We start from the raw sequence: 18,211 nt of genomic DNA, 5'->3' as shown, positions 1-18,211 counted from the left end.
TCAGCCTTCTTGCACCCACCTGCCTCTGCCCTCACTGGCTACATTCAGCTCTATTACTCTGACTGGCAATATGACTTGATGCTGTAACAGTTAATCAACCAACTCTCAGATTCTCCCACAAATCAAGCATTCGCCTCAGTTACAGCAATGAATGCTCATCAATAAAGTATCTGTCTGGTTCAAGTTGCTCCTCACCAATTAAATATTTGCTTTCAAGTCAAATACATTCATCATCTTCCATCAAACATTGGTTTCAAACAGGTAGCCCACACAAAAACAAAATAAATTCTGCATGATCTACAACATTGGCCAATCAGTCACTAAAACAATTCCAATTTCTTTTGAGCAGGCATGCTGTTTCTTCAGTTAACAAACCATATTCTTGCATCCTCAGATTGCTTGCAGGCACAATCGCCTGCAGTTATCCCACTCCATCATAAGAGTGCTACTGTATCCCAGCAACACCTTCTCAACATGAAATGAGTTCGCCCAGCCTTCCCCAAAATCCTCCCGCACAGCATAATTCCAGTGATTTTCCAGACCCTGACTGGTCCATATGTCATCTTTCGTAATTGCTCATCATGGTTGTGGGTCCCTCCAGCTTTTCCCTTCTAAAGGCCAACCCTTCCATCCTGCTTCCTGTTATCCTGGGCCGTCCTGGCCTTATTATCACCATTTCAGAACCCCCAACTGAAATCACACATTAACATACTGCTGCACTGCTGTCTTTCTCTGACCAATCCCACTACTCAGCCTCCGAGTACTGCTTCCTATCTTACATCACACCATAACAAGTTAAGGTAGGGTTCTTCAGCAAATGAATATATGGAAACGGTTAAAAACAAAAGAGAGGACTTCCGGGTGCGGCGATGACCAGCTGAGTCGCACGTTTCGGCAGCTCCCGGTGGAACGGACTTTTGGGCTCTTAATAGGAGCCCCATCGGCAATTTTAACGGCAAATAACACTGTGCGGTAATCCAGAAGGGAATCCCCCCTGGACACGGATGGAAAAAAAGAGAGGAAAGTAGCCGGATTGCGGTGGATCCTCTAGAGCAGCGGCCAGGAAGGCAGGCACAAAGCAAGATGGCGTCGGAAGGAGGCAGTTTAATATGGGGCCCTGACCAACAAGAGTTCCTGCGGCGTTGCGTAGATGAACTCAAAAAGGAGGTGAAGAAGGAGCTGTTGGCCCCGATATTAAAAGCGATTGAGGGGCCAAAGGAGGAGCAAAAGACCCAGGAACAGGAGCTTCGGGTCGTGAAGGCAAAGGCTGCTGAGAATGAGGACGACATACTGGGCCTGGTGGTGAAAACGGAGATCCACGAGGCACAACACAAAAGATGTGTGGAAAGGCTGGAGGTGCTGGAGAATAATGCGAGGAGGAAGAACCTAAGGATTCTAGGTCTTCCCGAAGGTGCAGAAGGGGCGGACGTCGGGGCATATGTGAGCACGATGCTGCACTCGTTAATGGGATCGGAGGCCCCGACGGGTCCGCTGGAGGTGGAGGGAGCCTATCGGGTTATGGCGCGAAGACCGAGAGCTGGAAAAATTCCTCGAGCAATAGTGGTGAGATTTCTCCGATATAAGGACAGAGAGATGGTCCTCAGATGGGCAAAGAAAACTCGGAGCAGTAGGTGGGAGAATGCGGTGATCCGTGTATATCAAGATTAGAGTGCGGAGGTGGCGAGAAGGAGGGCAAGCTTTAATCGGGCCAAGGCGGTGTTGCATAAAAGGAAGGTCAAATTCGGAATGCTGCAACCGGCAAGACTGTGGGTCACACATCTAGGGAAACACCACTACTTCGAAACGGCAGATGAGGCGTGGACATTTATTGTCGAGGAGAAGCTGGAGTGAGCGGGCCAGAAAAAGAACGTTTGGGACAAAAGTGGGGGGGTGAATTTGTGGGATGAAGGGGGGGAAAGGGGGAAGAGAGGACTTCCCAAGTTGTTAAACCTGCGACCCTGTAACTTCTCTCTCTTCCCCATGTCGTGGGGGAGGGGGTGAGGGAGGATGAGGAGCCGAGGGCGCCGGCCATTGGGGGCGGGGCCAAAAGGGAAGCGCGGGCTTTGTTCCCGCGCTATGGTAATCATGGCGGGAACAGGGAAGCAGGAAGGAGGGGGCCTCGCACAGTGTGAGCCGAGGTTACGGGGGGAAGCCGAGGTCGGCCAGAGTTTGCTGACTTCTGGGAGCAACATGGGGGGTGCAATTACGCTAGCTTGGCATCTAGCGGGGATGGGGGGGTTAACTGGGTTGCTGCTGCTGGGGAGAATGGGGAGCTGGTATGGGAGGGGGGGGGTCGGGGTGGGGGTGCGCCGCCTGGGGGGGATACAACTACGTGGGAACCAGGTGAGGAGCTTGATTGAAAAAGGAAATGGCTAGTCGTCAAGGGGGGGGGGGTAAAGAGCCCCCCAACCTGGTTGATCACGTGGAATGCGAGAGGGCTGAACGGGCCGATAAAGAGGGCACGGGTACTCGCACACCTAAAGAAACTTAAGGCAGATGTGGTTATGCTTCAGGAGACGCATCTGAAGCGGATAGACCAGGTTAGACTTCGCAAAGGGTGGGTGGGGCAGGTGTTTCATTCGGGGCTAGATGCAAAAAACAGGGGGGTGGCCATACTAGTGGGGAAGCGGGTAATGTTTGAGGCAAAGACTATAGTGGCGGATAGTGGGGGCAGATACGTGATGGTGAGTGGCAAACTGCAAGGGGAGGCGGTGGTATTAGTGAACGTGTATGCCCCGAACTGGGATGATGCCAATTTAATGAGGCGTATGTTCGGACGAATCCCGGACCTAGAAGTGGGGAAGTTGGTAATGGGTGGAGACTTTAATACGGTGCTGGACCCAGGGCTGGACAGATCGAGGTCCAGGACCGGAAGGAGGCCGGCTGCAGCTAGGGTGCTTAAGGACTTTATGGAGCAGATGGGAGGAGTAGACCCCTGGAGATTTAGTAGACCTAGGAGTAAGGAGTTTTCGTTTTTCTCCTATGTACACAAAGTATTTTCACGAATAGATTTTTTTGTTTTGGGAAGGGCACTGATCCCGAAGGTGACGGGGACGGAGTACACGGCTATAGCCATCTCTGATCATGCTCCACACTGGGTGGACCTGGAGATAGGGGAAGTAAAACAACAGCTTCCACCCTGGAGAATGGACATGGGATTATTGGCAGATGAGGGGGTGTGTTTCAGGGTGAGGGGGTGCATTGAAAGGTACTTGGAACTTAATGATAATGGGGAGGTACAGGTGGGAGTGGTCTGGGAGGCACTGAAGGCAGTGGTTAGAGGGGAGCTGATATCTATTAGGGCACATAAAGGAAAGCAGGAGGGTAGGGAAAGGGAGCGGTTGTTGAAAGAACTTCTGAGGGTGGACAGACAATACGCGGAGGCACCGGAGGAGGGACTGTACAGGGAAAGGCAAAGGCTACATGTAGAATTTGACTTGTTGACTACGGGTAATCCAGAGGCACAATGGAGGAAGGCACAGGGTGTACAGTACGAATATGGGGAGAAGGCGAGTAGGTTGTTGGCCCACCAACTGAGGAAAAGGGGAGCAGCGAGGGAGATGGGGGGGTGAGAGATGAGGAGGGAGAGATGGAGCGGGGAGCGGAGAGAGTGAATTGAGTGTTCAGAGCATTTTATGAAAGATTATATGAAGCGCAGCCCCCGGACGGGAAGGAGAGAATGATGTGCTTTCTGGATCAGCTGGAATTTCCTAAGGTGGAGGAGCAGGAGAGAGTGGGGCTGGGAGCACAGACTGAGACGGAGGAAGTAGTGAAAGGGATTGGGAGCATGCAGGCGGGGAAGGCCCCAGGACCAGACGGATTCCCAGTTGAATTCTAGAAGAAATATTTGGACTTGCTGGCCCCGCTACTGATGAGAACCTTTAATGAGGTGAGGGAAAGGGGGCAGCTGCCCCCGACTATGTCAGAGGCAACGATATCGCTCCTCCTAAATAAGGAAAAAGACCCGCTGCAATGCGGGTCATACAGGCCCATTTCCCTCCTGAATGTGGATGCTAAGATTCTGGCCAAGGTAATGGCAATGAGGATAGAGGATTGTGTCCCAGGGGTGGTCCATGAGGACCAAACTGGGTTTGTGAAGGGGAGACAGCTAAATACTAATATACGGAGGCTGCTAGGGGTAATGATGATGCCCCCACCAGAGGGGGAAGCGAAGATAGTGGTGGCGATGGATGCCGAGAAAGCATTTGATAGAGTGGAGTGGGATTATTTGTGGGAGGTGTTGAGGAGATTTGGCTTTGGGGACGGGTATATCAGGTGGGTACAGTTGCTGTATAGGGCCCCAATGGCGAGCGTGGTCACGAATGGACGGGGGTCTGACTATTTTCGGCTCCATAGAGGGACGAGGCAGGGATGTCCTCTGTCCCAGTTATTGTTTGCATTGGCAATTGAACCCCTGGCCATAGCACTGAGGGGTTCCAGGAAGTTGAGGGGAGTACTTAGGGGGGGAGAAGAACACCGGGTATCTCTGTATGCGGATGATTTATTGCTATATGTGGCGGACCCGGCGGAGGTGATGCCAGGGATAATACGGATACTTGGGGAGTTTGGGGATTTTTCAGGGTATAAACTGAACATGGGGAAAAGTGAGTTATTTGTGGTGCATCTGGGGGAGCAGAGCAGAGAGTTAGAGGATTTACCGTTGAGGAAGGTAACAAGGGACTTCCGGTACCTGGGGATCCAGATAGCCAAGAATTGGGGTACATTACATAGGCTTAATTTAACACGGTTGGTGGAACAGATGGAGGAGGATTTTAAGAGATGGGACATGGTGTCCCTGTCATTGGCAGGTAGGGTGCAGGCGGTTAAAATGGTGGTCCTCCCGAGATTCCTTTTTGTGTTCCAGTGCCTCCCGGTGGTGATCACGAAGGCTTTTTTCAAAAGAATTGAGAAGAGCATTATGAGTTGTGTGTGGGCTGGGAAGACCCCGAGAGTGAGACGGGGATTCTTGCAGCGTAGTAGGGACGGGGGGGGGGGGGGGGGGGGGGGCCTGGCACTACCGAGCCTAAGTGAGTACTACTGGGCCGCCAAGGTGTGTAAGTGGATGGGAGAAGGGGAGGGAGCGGCGTGGAAGAGATTGCAGAGGGCGTCCTGCAGGGGGACTAGCCTGCAAGCAATGGTGACGGCGCCGTTGCCGTTCTCACCAAAGAAATACACCACAAGCCCGGTGGTGGTGGCTACATTGAAAATTTGGGGGCAGTGGAGACGGCATAGGGGAGGGACGGGAGCTTCGGTGCGGTCCCCGATAAGAAACAATCATAGGTTCGTTCCGGGGAGAATGGATGGGGGATTTGGAGCATGGCAAAGAGCTGGGGTAGTACAACTAAGAGATCTATTTGTAGATGGGACGTTTGCGAGTCTGGGAGCGCTGACGGAGAAATATGGGTTGCCCCAAGGGAATGCATTTCGGTATATGCAATTGAGGGCTTTTGCGAGGCAACAGGTGAGGGAATTCCCGCAGCTCCCGACGCAGGAAGTGCAGGATAGAGTGATCTCAGAGACATGGGTGGGGGACGGTAAGGTGGCGGACATATACAGGGAGATGAGGGACGAGGGGGAGATCATGGTAGATGAGCTGAAAGGGAAATGGGAAGAAGAACTGGGGGAGGAGATTGAGGAGGGGCTGTGGGCTGATGCCCTACGTAGGGTAAACTCATCGTCCTCGTGTGCCAGGCTAAGCCTGATACAATTTAAGATGCTACACAGGGCGCATGTGACTGGAGCACGGCTTAGTAAATTTTTTGGGATAGAGGATAGGTGTGCGAGATGCTCGAGAGGCCCAGCAAATCACACCCACATGTTCTGGTCATGCCCGGCACTACAGGGGTTCTGGGTGGGGGTGGCAAAGGTGTTTTCGAAGGTGGTGGGGGTCCAGGTCAAACCAAGCTGGGGGTTGGCTATATTTGGGGTTGCAGAAGAGCCGGGAGTGCAGGAGGCGAGAGAGGCTGACGTGTTGGCCTTTGCGTCCCTTGTAGCCCGGCGCAGGATATTGTTAATGTGGAAGGAAGCCAAATCCCCGGGTGTGGAGACCTGGATAAACGATATGGCAGGGTTTATAAAGTTAGAACGGATTAAGTTCGTGTTAAGGGGTTCGGCTCAGGGGTTCACCAGGCGGTGGCAACCGTTCGTCGACTACCTCACAGAAAGATAGAGGGAATGGAAAAGAAGTAGACAACAGCAGCAACCCGGGGGGGGGGGGGGGGGGGGGGGGGGAAAATCGGACGGACTCTCAGGGATGTTATTGTATATGTATAGGTATTTGGTATATGTAATTGTATATTGGATTGTATTTTTGGAGAGTATTTATTTTGGACAAGGCAGTTGCCATTTAGTTTTGTTTTTTGTTTATATATTACTTATTTATTTGTTTAAAACTGGCCACAGTTATTTATATTGCTTTATTGTTGTGTAAAAGAAACACTACGTATTGTTATGTTTGGCCAAAAAACTTGAATAAAATATATATTTTTTAAAAAACAAACAAAAGAGATAGATAGGAGTAAAGACTCTCAGTGGAACAGAAATAGAGTCAGACAGAGCAATACAGTAGCCACAATGAAGCTAGGAGGGGAACATCTCTGCATGTGCATATACGAGAGAGAAAAGGAGTAATTGTATTACCATATGAGAGCAATTATAACAGCAATTATAGTACAGCACTAACCATTACAAAATATCATATCCCCTGACTCCCCATTAATAATGCCCTCGGCAATCTACTGCAGATGAGAAACAATATGCTCAAACTCTAGGAAATCAGTTCAAACTATTGTCAGAAGTTGTCCTCTCTTCTCACAAAGTTTCAAAAGTTAGCTTTCTGTTGAAAGAACTGCAGTCTTTCCATTTCAGAAGACAGTTTTGAGGTAAAAATTTACATCTAAATTTGTTGTTGGGCCTTGCCTTCTTCCAAATCTGACAGTAATATTTTGCACTACATCTAGCACAAATTGAGTATCTATTTCATCAACATATATTGTTGGATTTTGTGGTCAATTGCAAAGGCACTTGGCATTGACCTTGAAGAAAGCGCCCAAAAAGATCTAGTGATCTCTATGGCAAGACTTCCCTTTTGCAATATCAGTTTGAATCTGCCATCAAGCCAAGTGGATCTTCAGGCGTCCAACAACATTGATGACTGCTTACTCTGCTTGATGACAATCACAGTGAATTATTCGCGCAGACAGTAAACCAAGTAGCAAAATACACTGAATTCTTTCATTTTTAATTTTTCAATTCTTCAGGTAATGAAACAAATGATTGATACAAACTCATAGGATTACGGTTAAATTAATATAAACTTTAAAATATATGAATGTGGAATATTTATCACAAGAGAAATCTGACAGTCAACAATTGTAAAATTACTCTTTTGGAAATAGTGACGTTATTTAGCAACTATTATGAATTGGTACATTGTTAAAATCCCAGTTTCACCTCTTCCACAGGTATTTACGAGACAAAAGGATGCAAGAGTGAAAGCTCTCGTCAGTCCAATGATTTCTAATTAATTGCATCTGGGGACCTCAATATTGTACTCTTGGGAGAAATGTAGTCACTTGACAGCAACATCTGTATTTCAGCATTTAACTGCACATGTGCCGGCTCCAGAAATTGAGTACCGACAGTGAATGTTGACAATTTTGCAATCATTGCCACTGCAAAATCTGGGTCACAAGTTTAAACAAATATGTAATATTAATTCCAGCCTCTTTAACTTCATAGCAATTGAATTTGAATCAGAAATCATCCTAACTGCTCGGTTATATTATTTTGCTATTTTCTTCTCCAGGTAGAAAAAACAAAATCGGATACATCAAAACTCCTTAGAATACTGTACTAGAGATATAATAGTACCCTTTTAATATTCATTATATGCAGTTGAAAATGTTATTTACATTATTAATCACACTGGAAATTTTCATTTCAACTGATTAATCATTTGTAAATTATTTTCTTTATTTCAGCTTTGGGCAGGTTATTTCTACATCCCTTTGAATCCACTCAGTTAATATTGACAGATCCAACGAACACTGATGATCTTGGCTGCACATGAAGTATCAATTTCAAGCACAGAATTATTTTTACATGTTTTTTATGACATATTAGTATTATTACCAAACAGCAACCATGTGTTCTTATTGGAGGTTGATTTATTTAAAAATTTCCTGCAAAGTAAAAAAATTTTCCTTCACCCTATATAGTACTACAAAGAATATTCACTCATGCAATCGTATCCTGGCCAATTATATCCTTATGCAGTTCTTAGATGGTAAAAATCAAGAAATATCAAGCAACCATAGCAAAACTTCCATTCTGGCCCCATGTACTGAGACTTTCAATCCACAGTATTCTAATTCAGTTGAATCTCTTCAAGGGTAAACCATGACAACGACATTAACATTTAAAAAATGTACTGTACCAAATCCTTCCAAATAAATACAAGGTCAACTCAAAATACTGGGTTTACCAAAAGATTAAAGAAGGACTTGAACTTACATAGGGACTTGTCACATATCTCAAAGTAGTTTACATAAACTGAATTACTTTGAAGTGCAGTTGCTTTTATGGCAGTAAATTCTACTGTAAATACAATTACTTAGGACAAATCACTGCACATTCCATTTCTGTGTATACATAAACATGCCTGCTGCCCTCCTGTTACATCATTTGTAACAAGGGCAGTTTTCAGAACTATGTTAACACACTATTTCTCATTATTACTTTTGATTCCACACCCACTTCTGCAATGTCAGCAGCCTATAATAGGAATTATAGGTGAGTTTAACTTACCCCAACAAAGCATTATTAAGACAGATCCCACTGATCCCACCTACACTTTCTATTGATTTTCCTCTATTTATTTCACTCCCTTGTCACTAATTCCAGCCTCTGTCCAATTGACCAAGCTGAATTAAGTACTGTGAAATTATGTGTGTCTTGTTCAAATCAGATCAGGCTTTAAAACCTCACACTATCCATTATCAAGATGGTTTACTTCTCTTTCCATACAATGTCCCAACTGTGCTCCTATCTCATCCACAATGCTATATAGAAACACTCATCTGCATTTTTAGGAACAAAAGAATGAACAGACTATTCAACCCATTGAGTTTGTTCTGCCATTTGACAAGATCATGGCCCAATTGGATCTTAATTCCATTTGTCTTGATCCCAAATCCTTCTATGGTCATGGTTAGCAAAGGAAATAAACAAAAAATCTAATTTAAAATTGTTAGTTGAGCCACCATCCACTACTTTTTGTGGGAGACAACTCCATACCTTGTGTGAATCATAGAATTTACAGTGCAGAAGGAGGCCATTCGGCCCATCGAGTCTGCACCGGCCCCTGGAACAAGCACCCTACCCAAGCCCACACCTCCACCCCATCCCCATAACCCAGTAACCCCACCCAACACTAAGGGCAATTTTGGACACTACGGGCAATTTAGCATGGCCAATCCACCTAACCTGCACATCTTTGGACTGTGGGAGGAAACCGGAGCACCCGGAGGAAGTAATATGTTTTAACTTCTCTCCTGAATGGCCGAGTTCTACGTTTAAGGTCATGTCCAAGAATCCCAATCAGAAAAAGTTTCTCAATAAACAATTATTTTTAATATCCTGAAAGCCTAAAAAATATACCCTCAATCTTACATATTACAGGGAAGGCAAGCGTAGTTTACACAGAATCTTCTGTTAATCTAAACTTGGAAACCTGTTAACATTCTGGTGAATCTAGTGATGATTTTCACAATGTCCTCAATGCTCCCTCCTCCTCTTTCCTTGAGTTCCATATTCATAGAGCTCAGTTGACTTCTTGTTCTCCCTTAAATTGAATTAAAAATCTTCATCTTCAGATCAGATCAATTTACAGGCTACAGTGCCAATGCAATCATTACTAGTCTTGTGTAGTCTTTTACATCATTCAGTGCTCAGTTGCTGGACTTCTATGCATTCTTTTCTTCCTTTCCCCTCCCACCTGAAGTTGTGCCATCAGCTGCCTCACTCCCTCTTTCTCCTTCTCAACAATGAATTATATTTTTAAGAGTGCCTTTTAATTTAACTTCCCAAAGTGCTTGACAGTATTATCAAGCAAAATTTGACACTGAGCACAAATGGTGATATTAGGGCTGATGACCAAAAACCTGGTCAAAGAGGTAGGTTTTAAGGAGTGTCGTAGAGGTCTTCAGCACAGAAAAGGCCCTGTGGCCCATCGCATCTGCGCTGGTCAATGAATCCTCCACCAAGGGGAAAAGTTTCTTCCTTTCTGGCCTTCGCCTTTCTGATTCCCTGCCGACAGATTCTTTTGAATTGGATGTCGGTTACACCACCAGGGGATTTATAGGAGTTTCTCCGGCTGGACGGGGCCTGATGGGTTCCCAGTTGAATTCTAAAAGACATTTAACGATAGGTTGGCGCCACTGATGGTGAGGATGTTTGAGGATGCGATAGGCAGAGGTGTCTTGCCACAGACGATGCGACAGCTTCTATTTTGCTGCTGCTAAAGAAGGATAACGACCTAATGGAGTGTGGGTCGGATAGGCACACATCTCTACTGATTGTGGGTGCCAAGATATTGGCAAAGGTTCTGGCGGTAAGGTTGGAAAGAGGTCTCCTGAAGGTGATTGGGGAGGACCAGACGGGGTCCATGAAGGGAAGGTAGCTGTTCTCAAATGTGAGGAGGTTGCTGAATGTTATCCTGTCTCCGGTGGAGGGAAAGGAGACAGAGGTGGTGGTGGCACTAGACGCAGAGAAGGTGTTTGATCGGGTACAGTGGGGTTACCTGGTGATGGTATTGAAGAGATTTGGAATTGGTTTGAGGTTTGTGGCGTGGATACGGCTGTTGTACAAGGAGCCGATGGCGAGCGTTCGTACTAATAGTGTGAATTTGGGTTACTTTGCACTGCACCGGTGGGTACGAGTTGGGGTGCCCTATGTCCCTCCTGTTTGCATTGGCTACAAAGCCCTTGCCCATCACGCTAAGGATCTCGGGGCAGTGGAAGGGATACGGAGGAGGGGGGGATATTGAAGCATAGGGTATCCTTATATGCCAGTGATATTGTACATCTTGGAACCAAGCACGCCGGGAGCAAGGGCGGGGTGTGGGGGCTGCCATTCCGTTTGGCAGCTACCCACTTTAGGTACTTGGGAGAGAAGGTGGCCCAGCATTGGGGTGGAAGTGAAAAGGTGACCAGGATTGGGAGGGTGGAGGGTTGTTTGTTTGTCTTTGTTTTCAGGGACTGGGAGGAGGGTGGATGTGGAGCCCGGTCCCCGAGAAGCCATTTTCGAGGTGTCAGACCGGCCCGAGTTGCAGGCGGGAGAGGGGGCAGATGCTTTAGCCTTCGTCTTGCTGATCACTCTTAGGCGGGTCCTGCTGGGGTGGAGGTCAGTCTCACCGTCGTGTGCCTTGGTGTGGCGGGGACACCCCCTGGATTATCTGACCCTGGAGACGGTGGGGTTCTACAATTCTTGGGGTATGCACATTCAGGAATTGGTTGCCATTGACTATTGGTGGTGGTGGTGGTGGTGGTGGTGGTGGTGGTGGGGGTGGTGGGGGTGGTGGGGGGGGGAGGTAGAGAGACTGTTCGCTTTTTTATATTGTTGTGGTTGTTTTTGTTTCTGTTTCTATTTTGTATGGTGAAAATATGGCAAAATTTTTTTTTTTTTTTGAAAAGCCTCTCAATTGAATTAATTTACCAGTACAAAACTTGGCCAATTAAGGAAGCCACAAGAAATTAACTGCTGAGAAGTCATCTCTTCCAGGAAATCCTGAAATAATCCTGATATTCAATTTCAGTTATTTGAACTAATCTAAACAACAATTCAATAGTGTAAAAGACTCCAGATCCACAACGAATGGTCTTCTGGAATGAGCCAAACACATGAGAACTATGAATTATTCTTTTGTTTACAAATTATAAAAGTGCCCTATTCTCTTTAACTGTATTCTTCTTGATATGTGTAAATGCTGAGTGATTGACATAGAGTTTAGAATTTTGGGGTGAATGCATGAATAAATAATCTTCTTTCGTTAAACACATGGAAACTTGCTGTTGTCATTCAAATTGACTACATACTCAAGGAGGCTGAAAGACAAACCCACACCTTCATTTCCAAATCTACACTGACTACAGACCGTAAGGAAAGGGAATTGGAGGTTTTAGTTCAACTCCCCTCTCTTGACCATAACACTAATGATAGAGAACAAGACAACAATTCAGATTGAGAATCACATAGCAAACTTTAAAAGTGTCTTCCTTGCAATTTTTGCTTGAACAATATCTAGAAAGAACACATCAGTCAATAATTTCAGCATTTCCAGTTTTGCCCTTGCTCAACAGGCTAACCATGTACTGAAATATATAACAATTTACACATCACAAAATCATCACAATAAGCTACTTTGACTGCATGAAAATTACTGCTGATGAAACCACATGAATAATATTATGCATAAGCATTCTGGCAATCCAAGCAAATGGGGCTCCAGAGAGGTGGTGGAGATAGTAGTGTTGTCAGCATAGCTATGGATACTGACTCTTTGTTTATAGGTGTTGTCACCAAGGAGAGGAAGAGATGGGTGTCAAAGGTAGATCCTTGTAAAAATCTGAAGTACGGATATGGTGGCAAGAAGAGAAGACATCACTGGATATGCTATTGTTACAATCAAACAGATAAGAGTTGAACCAAGCATCGACAATTCCAACGAGCTCGATAATGGAAGAAACTAGAAGATTGTGTGTGTGGATATACATCATATTTAATAGACCTGTACATCTCCCATTGTATTTGTTAACTGACCCCACCATGTCTTCACAGCAACCTCCATTGCAATTCCAAACAAAGCTAAATATTAGCAACGTAAACACTATTTTAAAAATGCGGACCTCATTAAAAAAAGAGAAATAGCTGCGCTGCATTTCGGGAGAGAGAAAAAGATGCTGCTGCAGTGGATTTCTCAATGGGAACACACAACCAGAAGCATTCCATCCCCATCTTTGTCAAGATCTGCTGCACCAGTGTGTACCTCTGTCCATCTGGTAACCGTGGCCCAGCGAGGATCATGGCAGCAGTTCAGTCAACTGCAAATGTGTAATGGCAACAGCAGCATGGAACACTACTTTTGGTAGAATATGACTATCTTGACTGGTTGACATTTAAAACAGAAAGAGGAAAAATACCAGAGAAACACAAAACATTATGCAGACAGATCTCAGATCTGTCTGTTTTTTCTCGTTTTTAAAATAAAATTGAAGTATTTTAGTGTTACCGTTTTACTAATATGGAAGAGTATGAATGGCATACTCAAGATTTGGGTCCCCAATCCTTTCATGCTGGGAGGTAGACAAGCTCAGTTTGAGGAAAGAGACAGACCAGAAGATTCTAAGCTTTCAAGAGATCCATAAGGAAAAGACTAAGATCATGTCAGACTGTATACATGATTCCAAATGTTATTGAGAAAACATTCTTAAAGCACACATCAGGCAAAGAGGGTGCAAAATATGCCCTTTTCTCCCATTTTCAAAGTCCTTACACTTGAGCATGGAGGCTTGCATTGAGATACAATGCTCGTGGCCCTCTTCACAGTAATTTTAATTCAATTGCAGGCACACAATATCTATTTGGCTTTGGCTTATGTTTTTAAAAATCAGTGTGAATACAATATCACTGCCCAACCACAGTCTAATGCAAACACCATCAACCTGGTTTAATCAATTTAACTTCTAATTCAGCTCATATCAACAAGCTGAAAAAAGACAATGAATACTGACAAAGAAAACCAGTAAGGACCCAACATAAAAACTGAGGAATGACTCCTTTCAAGGGCACTATAGAAAATTCAGGAACACCACATCACGCCTACAGAAAGCAAGCATTCCTGTGATCTCAAAGTTTTCATAGATAAAGTTATGTTGGTGCATACTAACTTTGTAAGAAAGAACTTTCAATGAAAAGGGCATTTCCTGGTAAAATACATTGCACCAAGTGGGAGGTTCTTTACTTGCTATGATACATAGTTTAAAATGTCTTATCTGTTAACAGTTCTAACCAGAGCATGTACCATTTGCTTATTTATATGGAGTAAAACTAATATGTGGGGGTCGTGCAACGTAGTGGGTAACATCCTTGCCTCTGAGCCCAAAGTTGGAGCCCACCCCAGGACTTGATGGCCAAGGAAGGTATATTCATAAAGTGGTCAAATTGGTTATCGACCTGTAAATCCTTCCAAACACGCCAAAGGTTGGCGGTAAGAGCAAGACACTCTCCTGGTCAGTCATGCTTGATGTGGAGTGGCGCCCTTCAAGCTACAAGTCCCCGGTGACAGACCAGCCACCTGTTCTGGGAATTACGAGCTATGGAAACAGATGAAAGTCTGCCTTAGTGCACCACAAGAAAGCGGGAAGAGAATTGGAAAATTAATTTAAGTTCAATGGAGACTTTCCCAGTTGACGATTATGTCAGCATCTGTAACATGGAAGTAAATGGCACAAATGAGAAGAGAGAAATCAGACTGTTACACACCCAATCCATAATATTGGCTCTTGAAAGACTGATATATTTAATTTAAAAACATACCGCATTTTGATTTTGATTTCTCATATTTAATGAAAGCTTACATAGGTATTCTCTCTGTCCCTATTCTTTCTGGAAGCACCATCATTCAATTTTCTCACGACCCCCTTTGCGCTTCAGAATCACTTCTTTATCAGACTTCCATTAGCTCATATAATCAATGACAAAAAAAATCCTAAAGTTTAAAATGCATGCCAATTCCCAACACAATTAAAAAAGGAAAAATGTTGCATTAATAGATGTGAAATGAAAATTTAACTAGTTAGCATTAATTTGCTATCAATGCCGCATTTCCAAAATTTGGATTAAAAACGTCACCACTTTTAGAGTTGCAGAAAAATAAAGTGTGCATTCCTCTGCCCAACAAAGAACAACAATGTGCATGGCTCCTACTCCATAATTATTCATCTGTCTCCATGTCTGCCTTCCAGATTGTTTCCCTTTCTCTCTATGACTCTAAGGCACTTGCCATAATTGGTGACCCTGTATCTTTCCATTTCAAAGCCTCACTGAATGAGTCAGGACCACTGAATTTGGCCAGTTGTGAAGTGAATAGCTTACAACTTAACTAGGAGGTGAAAAAGATTTTTTTCAACAAGTGAATACTAAAATTAATTAAGTAGTTATAAATAGAATTGTGTAAGAGTGGCACAGTGGTTATCACTGCTGCCTAACGGTGCCTAGGGCCCAGGTTCGATTCCGGCTCCGTGTCACTGTCCATGTGACACTGCCCCCCCACCACAAACCAAAAAGATGTGCAGGGTAGGTGAATTGGCCACACTAAATGTCCCCTTAATTGTAAAAAAAAGAATTGGATACTCTTTAAAAAAACCATTTAAAATAAAAAAAATAAAAATTTAAATTATGTTCATATATCAAGAAATAAAGCAGGGTTTAAAAATGGGGAAGAGTGAAAATTAAAAAAAAGTTGCTTTGTTTTGTGCTCTTGCACAACTGATCAGGATATAATTTGCTTCTATTAGCTAATTTAATTATGTGGTTAGCATGAGCCAAACAGTAAGGCAGTAGAAACTCAGAGCATATAATGATATATTCTCATTTTTTTTAAGATTGCAGGATATTTTACATTATTGGAAAGATTTATCATGTTTTTATGCCAAGACCCCAAATGTCCTGGCAGAACATTAACTTTGAATAAAAGGAGAAAAAGGCAAATTAGTATGAAACAATTTTATTTTATTTTCATAATATTTCATTGAGACACAAGCATCATACTTTTGCATAATAGTATACTGTGATTAATATCTGCTCTTCAATTTGGAGGTTAGAAACCTGTACTGATGATCTTCACTTAATTCCGCCATAAATCAATCATTCGAACAATGAAAGCAAATTCTTTTTTAAAACAAGATTCTGAAAATATTACCTGTGTTATCTGGAGAGCTCATGATTCACCTGATCTTACTGGAAGCAGCTGCCACACAATGTCTGTTTACAGCACACAAACCAATAGACCCTGCTGAGTTTGAAGATAGTGCAGATACTGTTGCTTTTCTACATTAGGCTGGCATCACTTCCCGCATTGAGCACAGATAATTCTTCGAATGTGGTGCTGCATATCAAAAGAGAAACAAGAACATTCATATATTTTAATTGGTAGCACTAGGTGGTCAAAATAGTTCAGTTATGAAACAATTACAAATCATTTTGAGATATACTTTGTAAAACGCAAGAGTTATTTTCATTTAAGCACAAGTGCCCAACTTGCCTTTTACCACATGCAACGTTATATGATTTTGACTTCCAGTTGCGGCTATGCAGAGCTAAGTCGCACATTCGGCAGCTCCCGCTTGGAAAGGACTTTTGGGCTCTTTTCAGGGCCCCCCAACGGCATTTTTCCGACATTGCCCGGTGTGCGAAGAAGACTGCAACATTCCCCTGACAGTGTATGGCTTGGACCAGGAGCGGGGCGACTAAAAAATGGTGGTGAACCCAAAGAAGGTGCGAGGGAAGAAGTGCAAGATGGCGGCGGGCGGGGACCAGGTAGCGTGGATGCAGTGGGCGCAGGAGCAGCAGGCTATTCAGCGCTGCTTCAGGGAGCTCAAAGCGGACCTGCTGGAGCCGATGAAGGCTTATATTGATAAGCTGCTGGAGACCCAGACGGCCCAGGGGGTGGCGATCCGCGAGGTCCGACAAATGATCTCAGATAACAAGGACGAGATCTTGGGCCTAGCGGTAAAGGTGGAGTCGCACGAGGCGCTCCTCAAGAAATGGCAGGAACGGTTCGAGGAGATGGAGACTAGGTCGAGGCGGAAGAATCTGCGGATCCTGGGCCTCCCGGAGGGGCCGGACGTGGGGGGCCTATGTGGTCACCATGTTAAACTCACTGATGGGAGCGGGGTCCTTCCAGGGACCCCTGGAGCTGGAGGGGGCCCATAGAGTGCTGGCGAGGAGGCCCAAGGCTAACGAGCCGCCGAGGGCGGTGCTGGTGCGGTTCGCTGATCGGGAGTGCGTACTCAGGTGAGCCAAGAAAGAGAGCAGCAGCAGGTGGGAGAACGCGGAGGTTCGAATATATCAGGATTGGAGCGCGGAGGTGGCGAAGAAGAGGGCCGGGTACAACCGGGTGAAGGTGGTGCTGCACAGGAAGGGGGTGAAGTTTGGCATGCTGCAGCCGGCACGACTGTGGGTCACCTACAAGGACCGGCACCATTATTTTGAGTCCCCGGAGGCGTGGGCCTTTGTTCAGGCCGAGAAGCTGGACACAAACTGAGGGTCGGGATGGGTGGTCGGGGATTGTGATTTTTGTGCTACATTTTGAGGGGGGGGGGTTCTTTGTTCTTGTTTCTTTTTGATTTGGTGTGTGTGGTTAGGGTGGGTTGGGCCCTGTTTTGATTAGGTCTGTCGGGTGGGCTCTTGGAGGGGGGGCAAGTAAACGGAGTGGGGGTGGATGACGGCCCGTGTCGGGGGTGAGGGGACTGGGCCTGTAAAAGGAGCTGCGCCAGAGGAGGCGGAGCCGGGCAGGTGGAAAGCGCGGGCTTTTTCCCGCGCTGAAGGCTGGAGGGGTCGGGGCCGTGGCGGGTTGTTTCCCGCGCTTGGGATGGAAGGGGGAGGCGGAGAGCCTGCTGATGGGTAATGGAGGATGAGGGGAAGTCCCACAATGGGAGGAGAAGAAGGAGAGGTGGGAGTGGTCGGGGTCAGTAGGAGTCAGCTGACTTGCTGGAGTGCAATGGGGGGAGCAAAGCAGCTAGGAGGGATCCTAGCTGGAGGGGGGTGGGGGGGGAACCGGGTTTCTGCTGGTATGGTCAAGGGGGAGCTGGAGCGAGTAGAGGGGGTTGGGACGGGGGTCTGCTGCCGTGGGGAACGGGCCGGGCGTGGGGTGCAGGCGCGTGTCTGGCTGAGGAGGGGTTATGGCTAGTCGGCGGGGGAGGGGGCGGGTAGCCCCCTGATCCGGCTGATAACCTGGAACGTAAGGGGACTGAACGGGCCGGTTAAGCGGGCCCGGGTGTTCGCGCACCTGAAGGGGCTGAAGGCGGATGTGGTCATGTCCAGGAGACACACCTGAAGGTGGCAGACCAGGTAAGATTGAGGAAGGGGTGGCGATCTTGGTGGAAAAGAGGGTGTCGTTCGAGGCATCGAGCATTGTGACAGACAATGGCAG

The 18,211-nt window shown here is 45.8% G+C and overlaps 1 protein-coding gene across 3 annotated transcripts in view; it reads right to left on the bottom strand.

The window, feature by feature from the left end:
* hdac5 (histone deacetylase 5) overlaps positions 1-18,211 on the bottom strand; it is a 438,550-nt gene that overhangs the window by 323,003 nt on the left and 97,336 nt on the right. For all 3 annotated transcript variants that reach the window (XM_072487170.1, XM_072487168.1, XM_072487171.1), the window contains exon 2: positions 15,980-16,165. In XM_072487170.1, coding sequence (XP_072343271.1) covers positions 15,980-16,001 — 22 coding nt within the window. In that variant the 5' untranslated portion in view covers positions 16,002-16,165. The remainder of the gene's footprint in view (positions 1-15,979; positions 16,166-18,211) is intronic.

The sequence above is a fragment of the Scyliorhinus torazame genome, chromosome 21 (genome assembly GCF_047496885.1).
Source record: "Scyliorhinus torazame isolate Kashiwa2021f chromosome 21, sScyTor2.1, whole genome shotgun sequence".
Classification (NCBI taxonomy): Eukaryota; Metazoa; Chordata; class Chondrichthyes; order Carcharhiniformes; family Scyliorhinidae; genus Scyliorhinus; species Scyliorhinus torazame.
The sequence above is the reverse complement of the archived record's forward strand: the minus strand, read 5'-3'. Positions and strand labels throughout refer to the sequence as shown.